The sequence below is a fragment of the Cynocephalus volans genome, chromosome 3 (assembly GCF_027409185.1).
Source record: "Cynocephalus volans isolate mCynVol1 chromosome 3, mCynVol1.pri, whole genome shotgun sequence".
Lineage (NCBI taxonomy): Eukaryota > Metazoa > Chordata > Mammalia > Dermoptera > Cynocephalidae > Cynocephalus > Cynocephalus volans.
This window is the reverse complement of record NC_084462.1, coordinates 34,607,745-34,624,952: the sequence shown is the minus strand read 5'-3', so window position 1 is coordinate 34,624,952 and position 17,208 is coordinate 34,607,745. Positions and strand designations below refer to the sequence as shown.

Here is a 17,208-nt window from a genome sequence, read left to right as displayed (position 1 = left end):
ATGCAGCAAGATGGTCAAGCTTGTCAAAGGGCAAGGGTGCCCTGGGTGCTTTGTTCTGAGGGCTATTTGGAGCTCAGTGGTTGCTTTTAAAAAATAAGTAGTAAATATGGTGCTAAGTCATAAGTGTTAGAGACATGCTGTGATGGTTAATTTTATGTGTCACTTGACTGGGCCGAGGCATGCCCATATAGCTGGTAAAACATTTGTGGCTGCGTCTGTGAGATTAGCATTTCAATTGGTAGACTACGAGCAAAGATTACCTTCACCAGTGTGGGTGGGCATCATCCAATCCATTGAGAGCCTGAATAGAACAAAAAGGCAGAGGAAGGGCAGATGTGCTCTTTGCTTAAGCTGGGACATCCACCTTCTGCCCTTTGACATAAGCACTCCTGATTCTTGGACCTTTGGACTTGGACTGGAACTGACACCACTGGCTTTTCTGGGCCTCCGGCTTGCAGATGGCAGATCATGGGACTTCTCAGCCTCCGTCACTCATAATAAATCTCTTTCTGTCTGTCTATCTATGTATCCTATTGGTGCTATATCTCTGGAGAAACCTGACTAATACACATGGCAAGAAATAAAAAGAAAATGTGAAAAAATTGAAAGGTAAACATAATTTTATGATATAACTAGTTAGGTCACAAAAATTGCTCAGAAATGGCAAAATGTATGTAATAACAATAGGCATTAAGTGATGTTGGCTTTTCACATTTATTTATATTAGTTGAAGCTATTTTCCATTACAAAACTTCCCAGGCACATAAAAATATAAACATTTGTAGGACATCCAAATCTAAAACAACTTTTAGGGAAGATAGCATGTAAAAAAAACTCTGTATAAAAAACTTCTATGACCAAGGTGCTGCTGCAAAAGGAGAATAAAAGAATTTTAATTGCTTTAATTTATTTTTAATGTCAATAATTACATTCTCAAAAGATGATATAATTTATATTTTAAGGTATCAATACCATAATCTATAGTTACCAGTGGGAAATATGACAGTAAGCAGCCTATACACATTTTATATTATTTACACAATTTTATATACATAATCCTATACTCTACCTAATAATTCCAGAGGAAAAAACCCTATAATCTATTTGTCTAGACTGTGGACAACAGTTTTTAAAATGAACCAAAGTAAACAGATTCCAATGTCTCAGCCGCATATGGTGGAAATGAACATGTATGAAGCTGAAGTCTGAGGTATTTATTGCTCTGAAGATATTTAACTTTGTTCCATGCCAGCCATGAGAGACAGTGCTAGAGATTCCACTGTGGGAAGAATAAAAATGAGGTTTAAAAAGACTTTAATATATTCAAAATTGAAAAAGTATTTAAAGATATGTTCTATTTTTAATTAAAATATTGATTATTCTTAATGTATAATAAAGATGACTTTCTTCATTTACTAAAAACAAATGGAGGGGCTGGCCAGTTAGCTCAGCTGGTTAGAGTGTGGTGTTATAACACCCAGGTCAAGGGTTCGGATCCCCACACCGGCCAGCCACCAAAAGGCTAAAAAAAAGGGGGAAAAAAAGGAAAAAAATTAGTACGATTTATTTCTATTTTAATATTTGTATATATTTATTTTTGGCAGTTGACCATTATAAGGCTCTGAAGCCTTGACCTTGGTGTTAAAACACCGTGCTCTAACCAATTGAGCTAACCAGCCAGCTCCCAGATAATTTTAATTTTAAAAATAAAAATCTCCATGCTTTTCAACCGAACAAATGACATTTGTCTCATACGTCATAAAATCTAGAGCCAGCTCATAACAAAGTGCCTATGAATGAAAGGTCCTTGCATAACACTCACCCTGTGCAAAAATGGAAAATTCATAAATGCTCCTCTAACACAACCCCTACAGTGTTTTTTTACATTGTTATAATTTGAATATGAAGAAATGGGGAAGAGATTAGCCCTGCAAACTTTACTGAAAAAAGCTGGACAAAAAGATACTTTGTAGTTCTTTGTTCCCACAGATTAAACAGTTCTCTCTTCTCCCAGGGACTGACCTGCAGACCTTTCTGTCTGCTTCACACACTTTGTTCTGAGTTGTCAGGTCCACATTCCGTTGTGATAAGAGGCAGCCTTGGGAGTTTTAAAATTGCTAAGAAAAAAATCCTGTCTTTTGAAAAGGAACACAGGCACACCTCGTTTTACTGTGCTTCTCTCTACTGCACTTCACAGATACTGCAGTTCTTACAGACTGAAGGTCTGTGGTGACCCTGCATCAAGCAAATTTATTGGCACCATTTTTCCAACACCATGTGCTCACTTCGTGTCTCTGTGTCACAGGTTGGTAATTCTCTCAATATTTAAAAAATTTTCATTATTATTATAGCTGTTATGGTGATTCATTACCAGTGCTCTTTGATGTCACTGTTGCAATTGTTGTGGGGCACCTACGACAGCACACATAATGTTGTATGTGTCCTGACTGCTCCACTGAGCAGCGATTCCCTCGTCTCTCCCTCTCCTTGGGCCTCCTTATTCCCTGAGCCACAACAACACTGAAATTAGGCCAACTGATAACCCTACAATGGCCTCTGAATGTTCAAGTGAAAGAAAAAGTCTTATGTCTGTGACTTTAAATCAAAAAATTGAAATGATTAAGCTTAGTGAGGAAGGCATGTTGAAAGCCGAGATAGGTGGAAATGTAGGCCTTTTTGCCAAACAGCCAAGTTGTGAATGCAAAGGAAAGTTCTTGAAGGAAAGTGAAAGTGCTGCTCCAGCAAACATATAAATGATAAGAAAATGAAACAGGCTTATTGCTGACATGGAGAAGGTTTTAATGGTCTGAATAGAAGATCCAACCAGCTACAACATTCCTAAAGCCAAAGCCTAATCCAGAGCAAAGCCCTAACTCTTCGATTTTATGAAGGTGAAGGGAGACAAGGAAGGTGCAGAAGAAAAGTTTAAGGAAAGAAGCCATCTCCATAACACAAAAGTACAAGGTGAAGCAGCAACTGCTGGTGTAGAAGCTGCAGCAGGTTATCCAGAAGATCTAGCTAAGATCACTGATGAAGGAGGTGACACTGAACGACAGATTTTCAGTGTAGACAAAAACAGACTTCTGTCGAAGAAGATGCCATCTAGGACTTTCATGCTGGAGAGAAGTCAATGCCTGGCCTCAAAGCCTCAAAGGACAGGTTGACTCTCTTTTTAGGAGCTAATGCAGGTGGTGACCTGGAGTTGAAGTCAATGCTCATTTACCTCTCTGAAAAAATGCTAAGATCCTTAAGAATTATGCTAAATGTACTCTACCTGTGCTCTGTAAATGGAAAAACAGCCTGCATGATAGCACATCTGTTTATAACATGGTTTACTGAATACTTTAAGCCCACTGTTAAGGCTTACTGATCAGGAAAAAAAGATTTCTTTCAAAATATTACTGCTTACTGACAATGCACCTGGTCACCTGAAAGCTCTAATGGAGATTGTCAAGGAGATTAATGTTGCTTTCATGCCCGATAACATGCCATTCATTCTGCTGCCCATGGATCAAGGAGTAACTTTAACTTCCAAGTTTTATTTTCTAAGAAATACATGTTATGAAGCTGTAGCTGCCATAGGTAGTGCCTCTGATAGATCTGGGCAAAGTCAATTGAAAACCTTCTGGAAATGATTCACCATTCTAGATGCCAATTAAGAACATTTGTGATTCATGGGAGGAGGTCAAAATATCAACATTAACAAGAGTTTGAAGGAAGTTGATATCAACCCTCACGAATGATTGCGAGGGGTTCAGGACTTCAGTGGAGAAAGTAACTGCAGATGTAGTAGAGATAGCAAGAGAACTAGAATTATAAGTGCAGCCTGAAGACATAGCTGAGTTGCTGCCATCTCGTGGTATGTTAATGGATGAGGAGTTGCTTCTTGTGGGTGAGTAAAAAAAGTGGTATCTTGAGATGGAATCTGCTCCTGGAGAAAATGCTGTGACAATGTTTGAAATGACAGAAAAGGATTTAGAATATGACATAAACTTGGCTGTTAAAGCAGCTGCAGGATTTGAGAGGATTGATTCCAATTTTGAAAGAAGTTTTACCCTGGCATTGCATGTTACACAGAAATCTTTTGTAAAAGGAAGAGTCAGTCAATGTGGCAAACTTTACTGTTGTTTTAAGAAATTGCCACAGCGCCCCCCATCTTTAGCACCCCCCACCCCCTCCTCAGTCAGCAGTCATCAACATCAAGCCAAGACCCTCCACCAGCAAAGAGATTACAACTCACTGAAGGCTTGAACGATCATTAGCAGTTTTAGAAATAAAGTATTTTTCAGTTGAGGTATGTACAAGGTACTTCAAAAAGTTCATGAAAAGATTTTTACTACTTTCTAATTCTACTTTCCACAAACTTTTTCAAGTACCCTTGTACATTTTTTTCATGTACCCTTGTAAATGATGCTATCATTGCACACTTGATAGACCGCAGTACAGTGTGATCCCGACTCGTACATGCACTGGGAACCACAACGTCTGTGTGACTCGCTCTGTTGCGACATTCAATTCACTGTGGTGTCTGGAGTTGAACAGCAGTATCTCCAAGGTGTGCCTGTAGTTACAAAGGCTACCATACATGACAGTAAAGTGTGACAGATCTATTCTGCCACCTGCTTTATTTAATATTAGTTTTAGAAATCCACTGCTGTAACAGATGGTATACTAGGAAGAAAAACCCCTAGTCCTGGTGCTTTACACTTGACATGCACTCGCCCCACTGTAATTGTGGAAAAACATGGCATGACTCAAAGCATGGCAAAACTGCTAAGGGACTTTTCAGTTTTGAAAATGATAAGAAAATCTAATTCTTTATGTGATCAGTAACAATACAATGACACAGACTAAACTATGAGAAAACACAAAAGCAGTAATATTTTAACATGGTATACTCACAATGGGGAAAGGATCCTCTACAGACAGCTTTGTTTAAGATGGTTACAAGAAACATATGGCAGTTTTTAAAATCAGACTCCATTTTCTCTATTGATTCCATTCTGGGAAAGAAAGTAAATTTTAATTTAAGTAAGTGCATAGGGGGTTAATAGGTAGGCTACAAAATATCTTTGGAGTAATTTCAAATGCACTTTAATTATTTAAAATCCTCAGTCTATTTTATTTACTTTTTTTCGGTGGCTGGCCGGTACAGGGATCCGAACCCTTGACACTGGTGTTATCAGCACCATGCTCTAATCAAGTGGGCTAACTGGCCAGCCCTAAAATTGTAATATAAAAGATCATAAAATAAAATATGAACTGTTCTGTTCTACTTTAAAATAAAAATTTTCAAAGTGTCTTAAGGAAAGTTTCATTAGGAAATAAAACTGGGGATATTCTGTTTTTCTTTTTACAGGTTCTGTATTTTTATTTTTTACAAGCATATATGTTCTTTGAAATAAAGAACACATTAAGGATAGAAAACCCTAAAATTTGAAATTATTTTAAAAAGGATTTTTTTGATTTTTTTTGTTTTTAATGCATTTCAGTCATAAACATTACAGACGGATAAACGTATACTTTAAAGACTCCTTTCAAAACATAACCACAACACCATTTGCTTAAAAATATTTAATGTTTCTTTAATATTACCAAATAATCAGTGTTCAAGCAAATTTCACAGTGTTCCTACAGTTCTTTGCTTTTAGTTTGAATCAGGACCAATTAATTTCCATAAACTGTGATGAATGATATGCTTCTTAAGTCCTCCTCTCCCCATTTTTTTCTCATAATTTATTGAATAAACTAAAAGTCCAATTTTAGCAAAACACACGAAGAAGTGTTATTTTCTCCTCCACCTCACAATAATATGAAAAGAGAAATATATTTTATACACTGAGAGAGCAGTAATGAAGCAAGTAAGACTTCTAATTTCATCAGTTATGAATTTTGCCTGCTATCTTAGTTTCTGCATTCTGACTACAGCCACAGGTGAAGATGCTGAATTACACTAGCACTACAATGAGCTCTCACCTCCTTACCAACATGGATTAAGTACAAGTTATTGTAACAACTCTGTCAACCAGTCATGCATTTTTATTTCAGGGAAGTAATAGCAGAATTATCATTGCATTAATTTTATAAACAAGACAGGGATAAAACATTGACCTGTATATTTAATAGTAGAGGCTGGTACTGCTAGATAGGACAAAAGAGTTCCTGTCCACAACTGTCCCTCAACTTCAGAGCATTTACCTTTCTATATGACAAACATGAATAACAAACACTTTAAAAGTAAAATATACAGTATCTTTCAGAGCTCATTCAAAATGCAACTTTGGACTATAATCTAGCATTATGTCCAGAATATGCTTTAAGATAACTCAGTGAGTGTGAGTGGGGGTGGGTGGCAGACCTGACACGCATGCACTGGCCATCACTGACAGCTGCTGAGGGGGAACATGTGTGTGGGGCCATTACACTGTCCTCTCTACTTCTGTGTATGTCTGAAGGTGTTCGTAGTAAAAATTTAATAAAACCTGTACAACAGAACATGAATATAATCTAAGAATATTTGCTTGTACTAATTAAGACTTCAGATTTTTCTTACTGTTTTACTTCTCATAAAATAATTGCAAAATTCTTAATGCTGCCTAGTTTAGGTGAACAAATTCAGTTCTTTTTTTTTTTTTTTTTTTTTTAAATTTTATTTTGTCGATATACATTGTAGCTGATTAATGCTCCCCATCACCAAAACCTCCCTCCCTTCTCCCTCCCCCCCAACAATGTCCTTTCTGTTTGTTTGTTGTATCAACTTCAAATAATTGTGGTTGTTATATCTTCTTCCCCCCCCCCCGGTTTGTGTGTGTGTGTGTGTATGTGTGTGTGTGAATTTATATATTAATTTTTAGCTCCCTCCAATAAGTGAGAACATGTGGTATTTCTCTTTCTGTGCCTGACTTGTTTCACTTAATATAATTCTCTCAAGGTCCATCCATGTTGTTGCAAATGGCAGTATTTCATTCGTTTTTATAGCTGAGTAGTATTCCATTGTGTAGATGTACCACATTTTCCGTATCCACTCATCTGATGATGGGCATTTGGGCTGGTTCCAACTCTTGGCTATTGTAAAGAGTGCTGCGATGAACATTGGGGAACAGGTATACCTTCGACTTGATGATTTCCATTCCTCTGGGTATCTTCCCAACAGTGGGATGGCTGGGTCGTATGGTAGATCTATTTGCAATTGTTTAAGGAACCTCCATACCATTTTCCATAGAGGCTGCACCATTTTGCAGTCCCACCAACAATGTATGAGAGTTCCTTTTTCTCCGCAGCCTCGCCAGCATTTATCGTTCATAGTCTTTTGGATTTTAGCCATCCTAACTGGGGTTAGATGGTATCTCAATGTCGTTTTGATTTGCATTTCCCGGATGCTGAGTGATGTTGAGCATTTTTTCATATGTCTATTGGCCATTTGGATATCTTCCTTAGAGAAATGCCTACGTAGCTCTTTTGCCCATTTTTTAATTGGGTTGCTTGTTTTCTTCTTGTAAAGTTGTTTGAGTTCCTTATATATTCTGGATATTAATCCTTTGTCAGATGTATATTTTGCAAATATTTTCTCCCACTCTGTTGGTTGTCTTTTAACTCTTTTAATTGTTTCTTTTGCTGTGCAGAAGCTTTTTAGTTTGATATAATCCCATTTGTTTATTTTTCCTTTGGTTGCCCGTGCTTTTGGGGTCGTATTCATGAAGTCTGTGCCCAGTCCTATTTCCTGAAGTGTTTCCCCTATGTTTTCTTTAAGAAGTTTTATTGTCTCAGGGTGTATATTTAAATCCTTAATCCATTTTGAGTTGATTTTAGTATACGGTGAGAGGTATGGATCTAGTTTCATTCTCCTGCATATCGATATCCAGTTATCCCAGCACCACTTGCTGAAGAGGCAGTACCTTCCCCAGTGAATAGGCTTGGTGCCTTTGTCAAAGATCAGATGGCAGTAAGTGTGTGGGTTGATTTCTGGATTCTCTATTCTATTCCATTGGTCAGTGTGTCTGTTTTTATGCCAGTACCATACTGTTTTGGTTATTATAGCTTTGTAGTATAGCTTAAAGTCAGGTAGTGTTATGCCTCCAGCTTTATTTTTTTTGCTGAGCATTGCTTTGGCTATTCGTGGTCTTTTATTGTTCCATATAAATGTCTGAATAGGTTTTTCCATTTCTGAGAAAAATGTCTTTGGAATTTTGATGGGGATTGCATTGAATTTGTATATCACTTTGGGTAGTATGGACATTTTCACTATGTTGATTCTTCCAATCCAAGAGCATGGAATATCTTTCCATCTTCTTGTATCCTCTCTAATTTCTCTCAGCAGTGGTTTGTAGTTCTCATTATAGAGATTTTTCACCTCCTTGGTTAACTCAATTCCTAAGTATTTTATTTTTTTGGTGGCTATTGTAAATGGGCAGGCTTTCTTGATTTCTCCTTCTGCATGTTCACTATTGGAGAAAAGAAATGCTACTGATTTTTGTGTGTTGATTTTGTATCCTGCTACTGTGCTGAAATCATTGATCAATTCCAACAGTTTTTTTGTAGAGGTTTTAGGCTGTTCGATATATAGGATCATGTCATCTGCAAACAGGGACAGTTTGACCTCATCTTTTCCAATCTGGATGCCCTTTATTTCCTTCTCTTCTCTGATTGCTCTGGCTAGTACTTCCAACACTATGTTGAATAGGAGTGGTGAGAGTGGGCATCCTTGTCTAGTGCCTGTTCTTAAAGGAAAAGCTTTCAGCTTTTCCCCATTCAGGATGATATTGGCAGTGGGTTTGTCATATATGGCTTTAATTATGTTGAGATACTTTCCCTCTATACCTAACTTATAGAGGGTCTTTGTCATGAATGAGTGCTGAACTTTATCAAATGCTTTTTCAGCATCTATAGAGATGATCATATGGTCCTTGTGTTTGAGTTTATTAATATGGTGTATCACATTTATTGATTTGCGTATGTTGAACCAACCTTGCATCCCTGGGATGAATCCCACTTGATCGTGATGAATAATTTTTCGTATGTGTTGCTGTATTCTGTTTGCTAGTATTTTAGTGAGGATTTTTGCATCTATATTCATCAAGGATATCGGCCTGTAGTTTTCTTTTTTGGTTATATCTTTACCTGGTTTTGGTATCAGGATGATGTTTGCTTCATAGAATGAGTTTGGGAGATTTGCGTCCGTTTCAATCTTTTGGAATAGTTTGTAAAGAATCGGTGTCAATTCCTCTTTGAATGTTTGGTAAAATTCTGCTGTGAATCCATCTGGTCCTGGGCTTTTCTTTGTTGGGAGCCTTCTGATAACAGTTTCAATCTCCTTTATTGTTATTGGTCTGTTCAAATTTTCTGCGTCTTCACGGTTCAGTTTTGGGACCTTGTGTGTGTCGAGAAATTTATCCATTTCCTCCAGATTTTCAAATCTGTTGGCGTATAGTTGTTTATAGTAGTCTCGAATGATTCCTTGTATTTCAGATGAATCAGTTGTAATATTGCCTTTTTCATTTCTAATTTTTGTTATTTGAGTCTTCTCTCTTCTTTTTTTTGTTAGCCATGCTAATGGTTTGTCAATTTTATTTACCTTTTCAAAAAACCACCTTTTTGATTCGTTGATCTTTTGAATTGTTTTTTGGTTTTCAATTTCATTCAGTTCTGCTCTGATCTTAATGATTTCTTTCCGTCTGCTAACTTTAGGATTGGATTGTTCTTGTTTTTCTAGTTCTTTAAGGTGAAGTGTTAGGTTGTTCACTTGCCATCTTTCCATTCTTCTGAAGTGAGCATTTAATGCAATAAATTTTCCCCTCAATACTGCTTTTGCAGTATCCCACAGGTTTTGGTATGATGTATCATTGTTTTCATTAGTTTCAATAAACTTTTTGATTTCCTGCTTGATTTCTTCTTGGACCCATATGTCATTAAGTAGAATGCTGTTTAATTTCCATGTGTTTGTATAGTTTCCAGAGTTTTGTTTGTTATTAATTTCTAGTTTTAATCCATTGTGGTCTGAGAAGATACATGGGATAATTCCAATTTTTTTGAATTTATTGAGACTTGATTTGTGACCTAATATGTGATCTATCCTGGAGAATGATCCATGTGCTGATGAGAAGAATGAATATTTTGAGGTTGTTGGGTGGAATGTTCTGTAGATATCTGCCAATTCCAATTGGTCTAGAGTCTTGTTTAGATCTTGTGTTTCTCTACTGATTCTTTGCCTAGATGATCTGTCTAATATTGACAGTGGGGTGTTCAGGTCCCCTGCTATTATGGTATTAGTGTCTATTTCCTTCTTTAGGTCTAATAGAGTTTGTTTTATAAATCTGGCTGCTCCAACATTGGGTGTGTACATATTTATGATTGTTATGTCTTCTTGATGGATCAGTCCTTTTATCATTAAGTAGTGTCCCTCATTGTCTCTTTTTATGGTTTTTAGTTTAAAGTCTATTTTGTCAGATATAAGAATAGCCACTCCAGCTCGTTTTTCTTTTCTGTTTGCATGGTAAATCTTTTTCCATCCTTTCACTCTTAGTCTGTGTGAATCTTTATGGGTGAGGTGGGTCTCTTGTAGGCAGCATATAGTTGGGTCCTGCTTTTTGAACCAGTCAGCCAGTCTGTGTCTTTTAATTGGGGAATTTAAGCCTTTAACATTAAGAGTTGTTATTGAAAGGTGTTGATTTATTCCTAGCATTTTATTGGTTGTTTGGTTGTCTTAGGTGTCTTTTGTTCCTTGCTTTCTGATTTACTGTTTGGTTTCTTTGTTTGTTGGTTCCTTAGGTTGTAGATAGTGTTTTTGTTAGCTTGTTTTCTCTTCATGAATGCCATTTTTATTATACTAGCGGGTTTAGATTTTTCTTGGGTTTTTATGGCAGTGGTAGTTATTTTTCAGGAACCAAACCCAGTACTCCCTTGAGGATTTCTTGTAAGGGTGGTCTTGTGGTAGTGAACTCCCGCAGTTTTTGTTTGTCTGAGAAATATACTATTTGCCCCTCATTTCGGAAGGATAGCCTTGCAGGGTAGAGTATTCTTGGCTGGCAATCTTTGTCTTTTAGTATTTTGAAAATATCATCCCATTCCTTTCTAGCTTTTAGGGTTTGTGATGAAAAGTCTGATGTTAACCTGATTGGGGCTCCCTTATAGGTGATTTGACGCTTCTCTCTTGCAGCTTTTAAGATTCTCTCTTTGTCTCTGAGTTTTGCCAATTTGACTATGACATGTCTTGGAGAAGGCCTTTTTGGGTGAATACGTTTGGAGATCGTTGAGCTTCCTGGATCTGAAGATCTGTGATTTTTCCTATACCTGGGAAGTTTTCTGCCACTATTTTGTTGAATATGTTTTCAATGGAATCTCCATTTTCCTCCCCTTCTGGAATACCCGTGACTCGGATATTTGAGCGCTTGAGGTTGTCTCATATCTCTCTCAGATTTTCTTCCATGTCCTTGATTCTTTTTTCTTTCTTTTTGTCTGCTTGTGTTATTTCAAACAGCCCATCTTCAAGTTCAGAGGTTCTCTCTTCAACTTCGACAAGCCTGCTGGTTAAACTCTCCGTTGTGTTTTTTATTTCGCTGAATAACTTCTTCAGTTCAGCAAGTTCTGCTACATTTTTTTTCAGGACATTGATTTCCTTGTATATTTCCTCTTTCAGATCCTGTATACTTTTCCTCATTTCATCATGATGTCTACCTGAGTTTTCTTGTATCTCATTCAGTGTCCTTAGAATTATCACTCGAAATTCCTTGTCAGTTATTTCAAGGGCTTCTTGTTCTATAGGATCTAGAGTTTGAGATTTATTAACTTTTGGTGGTGTACTTTCTTGATTTTTTGTATTTCTGGTGTCTTTTTTTTGGTGTTTATTCATTGTGGCAGGGGGTTTCACAGTCCACCGGTTTGAGACTAATGACTAACTAGGATGTTGCTGTGGTTGCCAATTTGGTATGGCTCCCGCCGTGACTGCTCAGTTGGCCTCAAGTGTCTTGTGTGTGTGGTTGCCTCGGGTCTTGGGCTTCTCCGGGGATCCACCTTTCTGGTCAGCTTGTACTCTGCTGGGCTGGTGGATCACGTACCACAGGGTGTGTGATCTCTGTTGAGCTTTCACTTACTGTACAGGACTTCTCCCCGTTCCGTGTGCTCTGGCCCAGGCTGTTAGATCGTGCAGTGGCGATCCCACCGGGTATGTGGTTTCTGTCGAGTCTCCGCCTCCCTGGCTGCACGTCTCCCCCCTCTGTGCACACTGTGCTGGGCTGGGGCGTGTCTTCTGCACCCCTCGTCTATCAGCTGGGCCTTCAAGACCCTGCTCAGCACCGCCTCGCCCAGGAAGTCTACCAGGTTTCTGCTAGGCACAGACGACCGGTCTCTCTGGGTGCCTTTGTAGCACTGTGTAGATCTTTCTCGGGTCTTGTTCACCTTTGTATCCCCCCGGTATAAACCGAGTCTAGTGCCCGCCTGCAGCCTGCTCTCCGGCAGGTTCAAGCGGACCTGGGAACTCTCCTACCACACTATTCCCAACCAGAAATTCGTTAGGCTTTTTTCCAAACTGGTGGTCGCAGAGATGGTATCTGCCTCCCAGTAACAGGAAGTTTACGGGGGCCGGAGTCCAGGGTGTGGTGGAATGACAGTCGGCCCGCCCGTACTTCCTAGCCCTCCCAACACTGGTCGGGACGCCCCACACCCCCAGCCCCGCCAGAGAACCGCGGAGGGAGTGGGAGAGGAGGCCGGCCCGCAGGGTCCGGAAAGCCCCGCGCCAGGCCAAGCAAATGGGCTCAGTGATGGCCGAGCAGGGCGGAGCTGCCCGCACCTGGGAAAATGGAGGCAGCACCGGGGCAGTGAGTGGCCTGGTGGTGCAGGCGGGAGCCGCGTGGGCATCCACCCCCCGAACAGAGCTGTGCCAGGGATCACTCACAGTGCTGTGCCAGGTCGGGCGCTCGCTCTGTCTCTGGTTTGTTGCCTTCCGTGTTCTCGGCGCTGCCGCCTCGGGCTGTTCAGTCGCGGCGCCGCTCGGGCGCTCCCAGGAATCTTCTTTAATGCCGGCCTGAAACCTCAAATCCTGAATAGGGCAGCTGGCCGCCTTCAGTGCGGCCCCAGCCTCCGGGATCCTGGCTGCATCCACAGCAGCCCTGGCGCCGTGTTCCCTGTTTCAAGACTCGCTTTTGCAGCTAAGAATCAGTTCTTTTCCTGCTCCACACTTCAAAGCTGTTGCCTGTAAATGAGGCAGCCTCTCCTGCCGGGGGCAAAGTGGCGGTCAGCCCCCACGACCGGCCAGCAGCAGCAGTCCTCCCTTAAGAGATGGCCAGAGGAAGGTCCACAAGTTTCCCGGCTGCCTGAGGCCCAGTGGCCACCTTTTCCACCTCAGCTACTCCGCGCCAGCCGCCGCAGCCGCCGCCTGAAACTCTACAAATTCAGTTCTTAACTCTTAAATACAGTAGTATGTAATATGTTGCCAAGATGCAAAAAAGGCTCCCCAAATGAAGCCAGTTACAAGGGAAGGTGAAATGGTGATAGCCCAGATAGTTCACAAGCTACATACTTACTGCCAAGCCCCGAGGCCTGCTTGCCAACCGTCCGCAAACATGAGAGCCAAGTTCAATACCTTCATGATGGCTTCTTTCACAAAGCTGACCTGGAGACCAAAGTCATGGACAGAACACAGGCTCTGTAACTAGTTTGGACACCGACACCAACACTTTCGCCTAATTTAGATGAGTTACAGAAAATGCTCATCGATGCACAGAAAAAGCTCATCTTCTATGTGTAAGGAAGGGTGCTAGCTCTGAACCATGCCCACTTGGGATCAGGCCCAGGATATAGGTGGTATTAGCAGTAGAGCTGAACCAACAGAGCAAGCTACCATTTCCTGGGATGTCCATTTAAATTCACCAGTGAAACCGGGACAATTCCAATGGCTGTAATACTACTGAATTTCATATTTACACTAAGCTGGATGTACTATTATTCCCCAATTGCACACATATTTTCCACTGAATCCAAGTGTGGTACAGAGTGAGTGCAGTCGCAACACAGTTCTATGTTTCTTTCAGATATAATTTCCAGAATAGGTCAGTATTTGTAAACTCATTTGATCTGGTCTTTCCTTAACGAATATTCTGCAGGACAGAAGCTTAATAATAATAAAGTTCCAAAGCAGATAGACAGCCACACTTGCCCAATGTCCCCCTACCTTAGTGGCCACATTTGCTGGTGACATCTCACGTACCTTTTCTCTCAGCAGACATCGATCATGAATGGTAGACAAATACCTATAGTGAATTTTAATCAACTGATCTAAATCCTTGGCTTCCTCGACTTGATGCTGAAACTCCAGCCCTGTACTGTGAAGAATCTTGGAAGAAGAGAAAGATGACAAACTTCATCAGCAGACTTTGAGGAGTCCTTCTTTGAGGACTTATGTGAAGCACACAGAACTTCTCACCAACTACTTCTACTCCTGTCAAATTCCTCCTTCAATAACCACACCTGTAAAGTTTCATAAAGTACCACGTTTTTGTTTTGTTTTTTAAAGATGACTGGTAAGGGGATCTTAACCCTTAGCTTGCTGTTGTCAGCACCACACTCAGCCAGTGAGCGAACCAGCCATCCCTATATAGGATCCGAACCCGTGGCCTTGGTGTTATCAGCACCGCACTCTCCCGAGTGAGCCATGGGCCGGCCCTAAGTACCACGCTTTAAAGACTGACTGGATACCCTGGAGTTCTGATCCTAAGCCGAGGGTGTGGCCAGTTCTGTAGAGCACCTGCACGGTGAAGGATGCTGCACGCAGCACTAACAGGCTTCTTAGGGAAGGGATGAGCACATCAAACTGTACAGAAGATGCACTGATGTTTTTTTAAGAAATTACCAGGTAAATGTGTTATAAATGTGAGCATTACTTTTATAATACAAATAATTATAATAAATATATATGTTCTTACAAGTTCCACTTTTCATATATTGGTCTTTCTCTAAAAGGGGCATAGATGTACTTCAAATGGAAAACAAAAAATAAACTGAGAAAAAACTTCCTCAACAATTCAGGGCTCAAGGCCAGCCCTGCAAAGGCAGAAATGCGGTCAGAGGAAGCACAGAGTACCTCTGCCACTTACTTCATGTCCAAAACACAGGCTTCGAAGGCTCCCTTCATCCAAACAAGATAGGGTTTAGAACTTATATATCAGAGTGGGTATAAATGTGAAGGTTTTACTTCTGAACAACAATTTTAAACCCCAAACTTCTAATAATACTGTTATTGTTCAAATATCTGAACTCTTCTTTCAGAACTTCCTCTAGAATCAGTTTTAAGATATATACTTTGTAGTGAGTTACTTCTTGTTCTATATATAAAAAAATATATAATCTGGCTGCATCTTCCTCCATGCACACCATACCAGCCTGAGGATTTTGGCTGTTATTAAATATTGAAGCCACTTCCCAGGGACAACTATCACCACTGATGGAATTTAAAGGGCTAAGTACAAGTTCTGAAGACAGCTCCAAAAGAGGACCATGCTTACACCCATCCCAAGGGGCTGCTGGACAGGAGGCACAGCAGTCTCTGGATACACATGTTCTGGTAAGTTTAAGAAAACATTTCCCCCTGCTGCCATATTATTTTATGATAAAATTTTTGTATGTCCCATTTTCACAGTCTATAAATATTTTGTGGGCTCCTTTGTATTTATAAATAAATATATTACAAGTAATTCTCTTGCTTTTTTTCTTTTTTTTGGCATCTGGCTAGTACAGGGATCAAACCCTGAGCCTTGGTGTTATCAGCATCAGGCTCTAACCAACTGAGCTAACTGGACAGCCCTATGATTCTCTATGAACAACTGTATATCTAAGGTTACAGAACTGAGGCAGGTGGACAGACACAAACCCTGGTCATGATGTAGTTGTGTAAGCTGTTCACAAAATGCATGAGCTTCACTCTTAAGAGGAACATACGGTGGATCCACTGTCTTACTGGTTCCTTCTGTGGCCCATACTGAGCAACTGCGTCTTGTTCATGTGGAAGGCCTTCTTTCAGTTGCAGTCTTTCAGCAGCACTAGCCAGTTCTACAGATTGAAAGAGAAAAGTGGGTGGAAACAGCACCAGCTAACACCCCACCCCACCACAACACAAGGTGGGAGTCCTGAGGACAACGCACTGGCACTGCGAAGAGCACCTTGACAGAGGTGCACCAGGGATTCAACCTGAGTGCCTTCGGAGGTGGAGCATGAAAAGTTTCTGGTATCGCTTTCGTTATCATGGACCTGGAACATCTAAAAGTCCTACTAACCTGTCATTAAAATTTTCTGCATAACCTAGCAAGGATATTTATTCTGGCTAAATTCTTAATCAAGTTATTCCATTTCAGATCAACTACTTGTACAATTTCCTGATATTTCATTCAGATATTTGACATCTGTAAAACTGGTGCTATAAATCATGTTATTTTGGCATTTGTTACACATAAAAAATAATCAAAGACCACCAACCTCTTTTAAATTAGAATTTATCTGCTGAAAACAAATCTTACCACCAAATAGTAAAACATCCAGGCTATATTTTGCCCACTTTATTTGCAGTAAGAGAAGGAACACTTGATTATAAATTTTTTGACATTCCAAACTTATAACAATGTCCACAGGCCATGGGACCTAGAAAAACAAAACCAGAAAATTAGAATAAAAGGTAACCTATTACTTGTATGCTTTAATTTTATAGAGAACAATGTCCATACAGAGAATATCAGCACATACCTTATAGCTTAGGGTCAGACCATCTAAGATATGAACAGGTAGTTTCTTCTTAGCCGTGTCAACATTTTCAAAAGATATAGACAGACTAAATAAAGAAATTTCAGTTTTAGAATGTGAAAGTACTATGCTCATATAAAAATGCTCTTTTAAAAAAACAATTAGCATTTTAATATTCATTTACATAATATTCCAAGAAGATACTGCATTTCATAAAAAATGCAAATATTCTACCAAATATACATTTTCTGACATATATTCCAGAACAGGAATTTGTTTTTGAAATGGGGAAGAAGGCCAAAGTTTTTAAGTACTGGGTTTAGCTATAAAAGAGGTACTTAACAATAGTAACAATTAGAAAAACAGACAGGGAAAAAGATAAAATGACATAATGGGCTGGGAGCTTAATTCTGGTAAAATTCTGGCAACAGGCTCCGAAGACAGAGCCCTGTGTTCAGGCCCTAGGGGCAAGGACAAGAAGAACAGCCT

General features: G+C 39.7%; 1 protein-coding gene across 5 annotated transcripts in view; it reads right to left on the bottom strand.

Annotated features, from left to right (window-relative positions):
* Positions 1-979: 979 nt before the first annotated feature.
* TUBGCP5 (tubulin gamma complex component 5) overlaps positions 980-17,208 on the bottom strand; it is a 45,025-nt gene continuing 28,796 nt past the window's right edge. For 2 of the 5 annotated variants that reach the window (XM_063089073.1, XM_063089074.1), the window contains exons 17-23: positions 16,723-16,807; positions 16,500-16,620; positions 15,857-16,035; positions 14,198-14,323; positions 13,515-13,603; positions 4,903-5,003; positions 980-1,279 (exon numbers count right to left, since the gene is read on the bottom strand). In XM_063089073.1, coding sequence (XP_062945143.1) covers positions 1,233-1,279; positions 4,903-5,003; positions 13,515-13,603; positions 14,198-14,323; positions 15,857-16,035; positions 16,500-16,620; positions 16,723-16,807 — 748 coding nt within the window. In that variant the 3' untranslated portion in view covers positions 980-1,232. Of the gene's footprint in view, positions 1,280-4,902; positions 5,004-13,514; positions 13,604-14,197; positions 14,324-14,425; positions 14,458-15,856; positions 16,036-16,499; positions 16,621-16,722; positions 16,808-17,208 lie in introns of those variants that run through there. The other 3 variants (XM_063089075.1, XR_010022888.1, XM_063089076.1) reach the window with 3 other exon arrangements.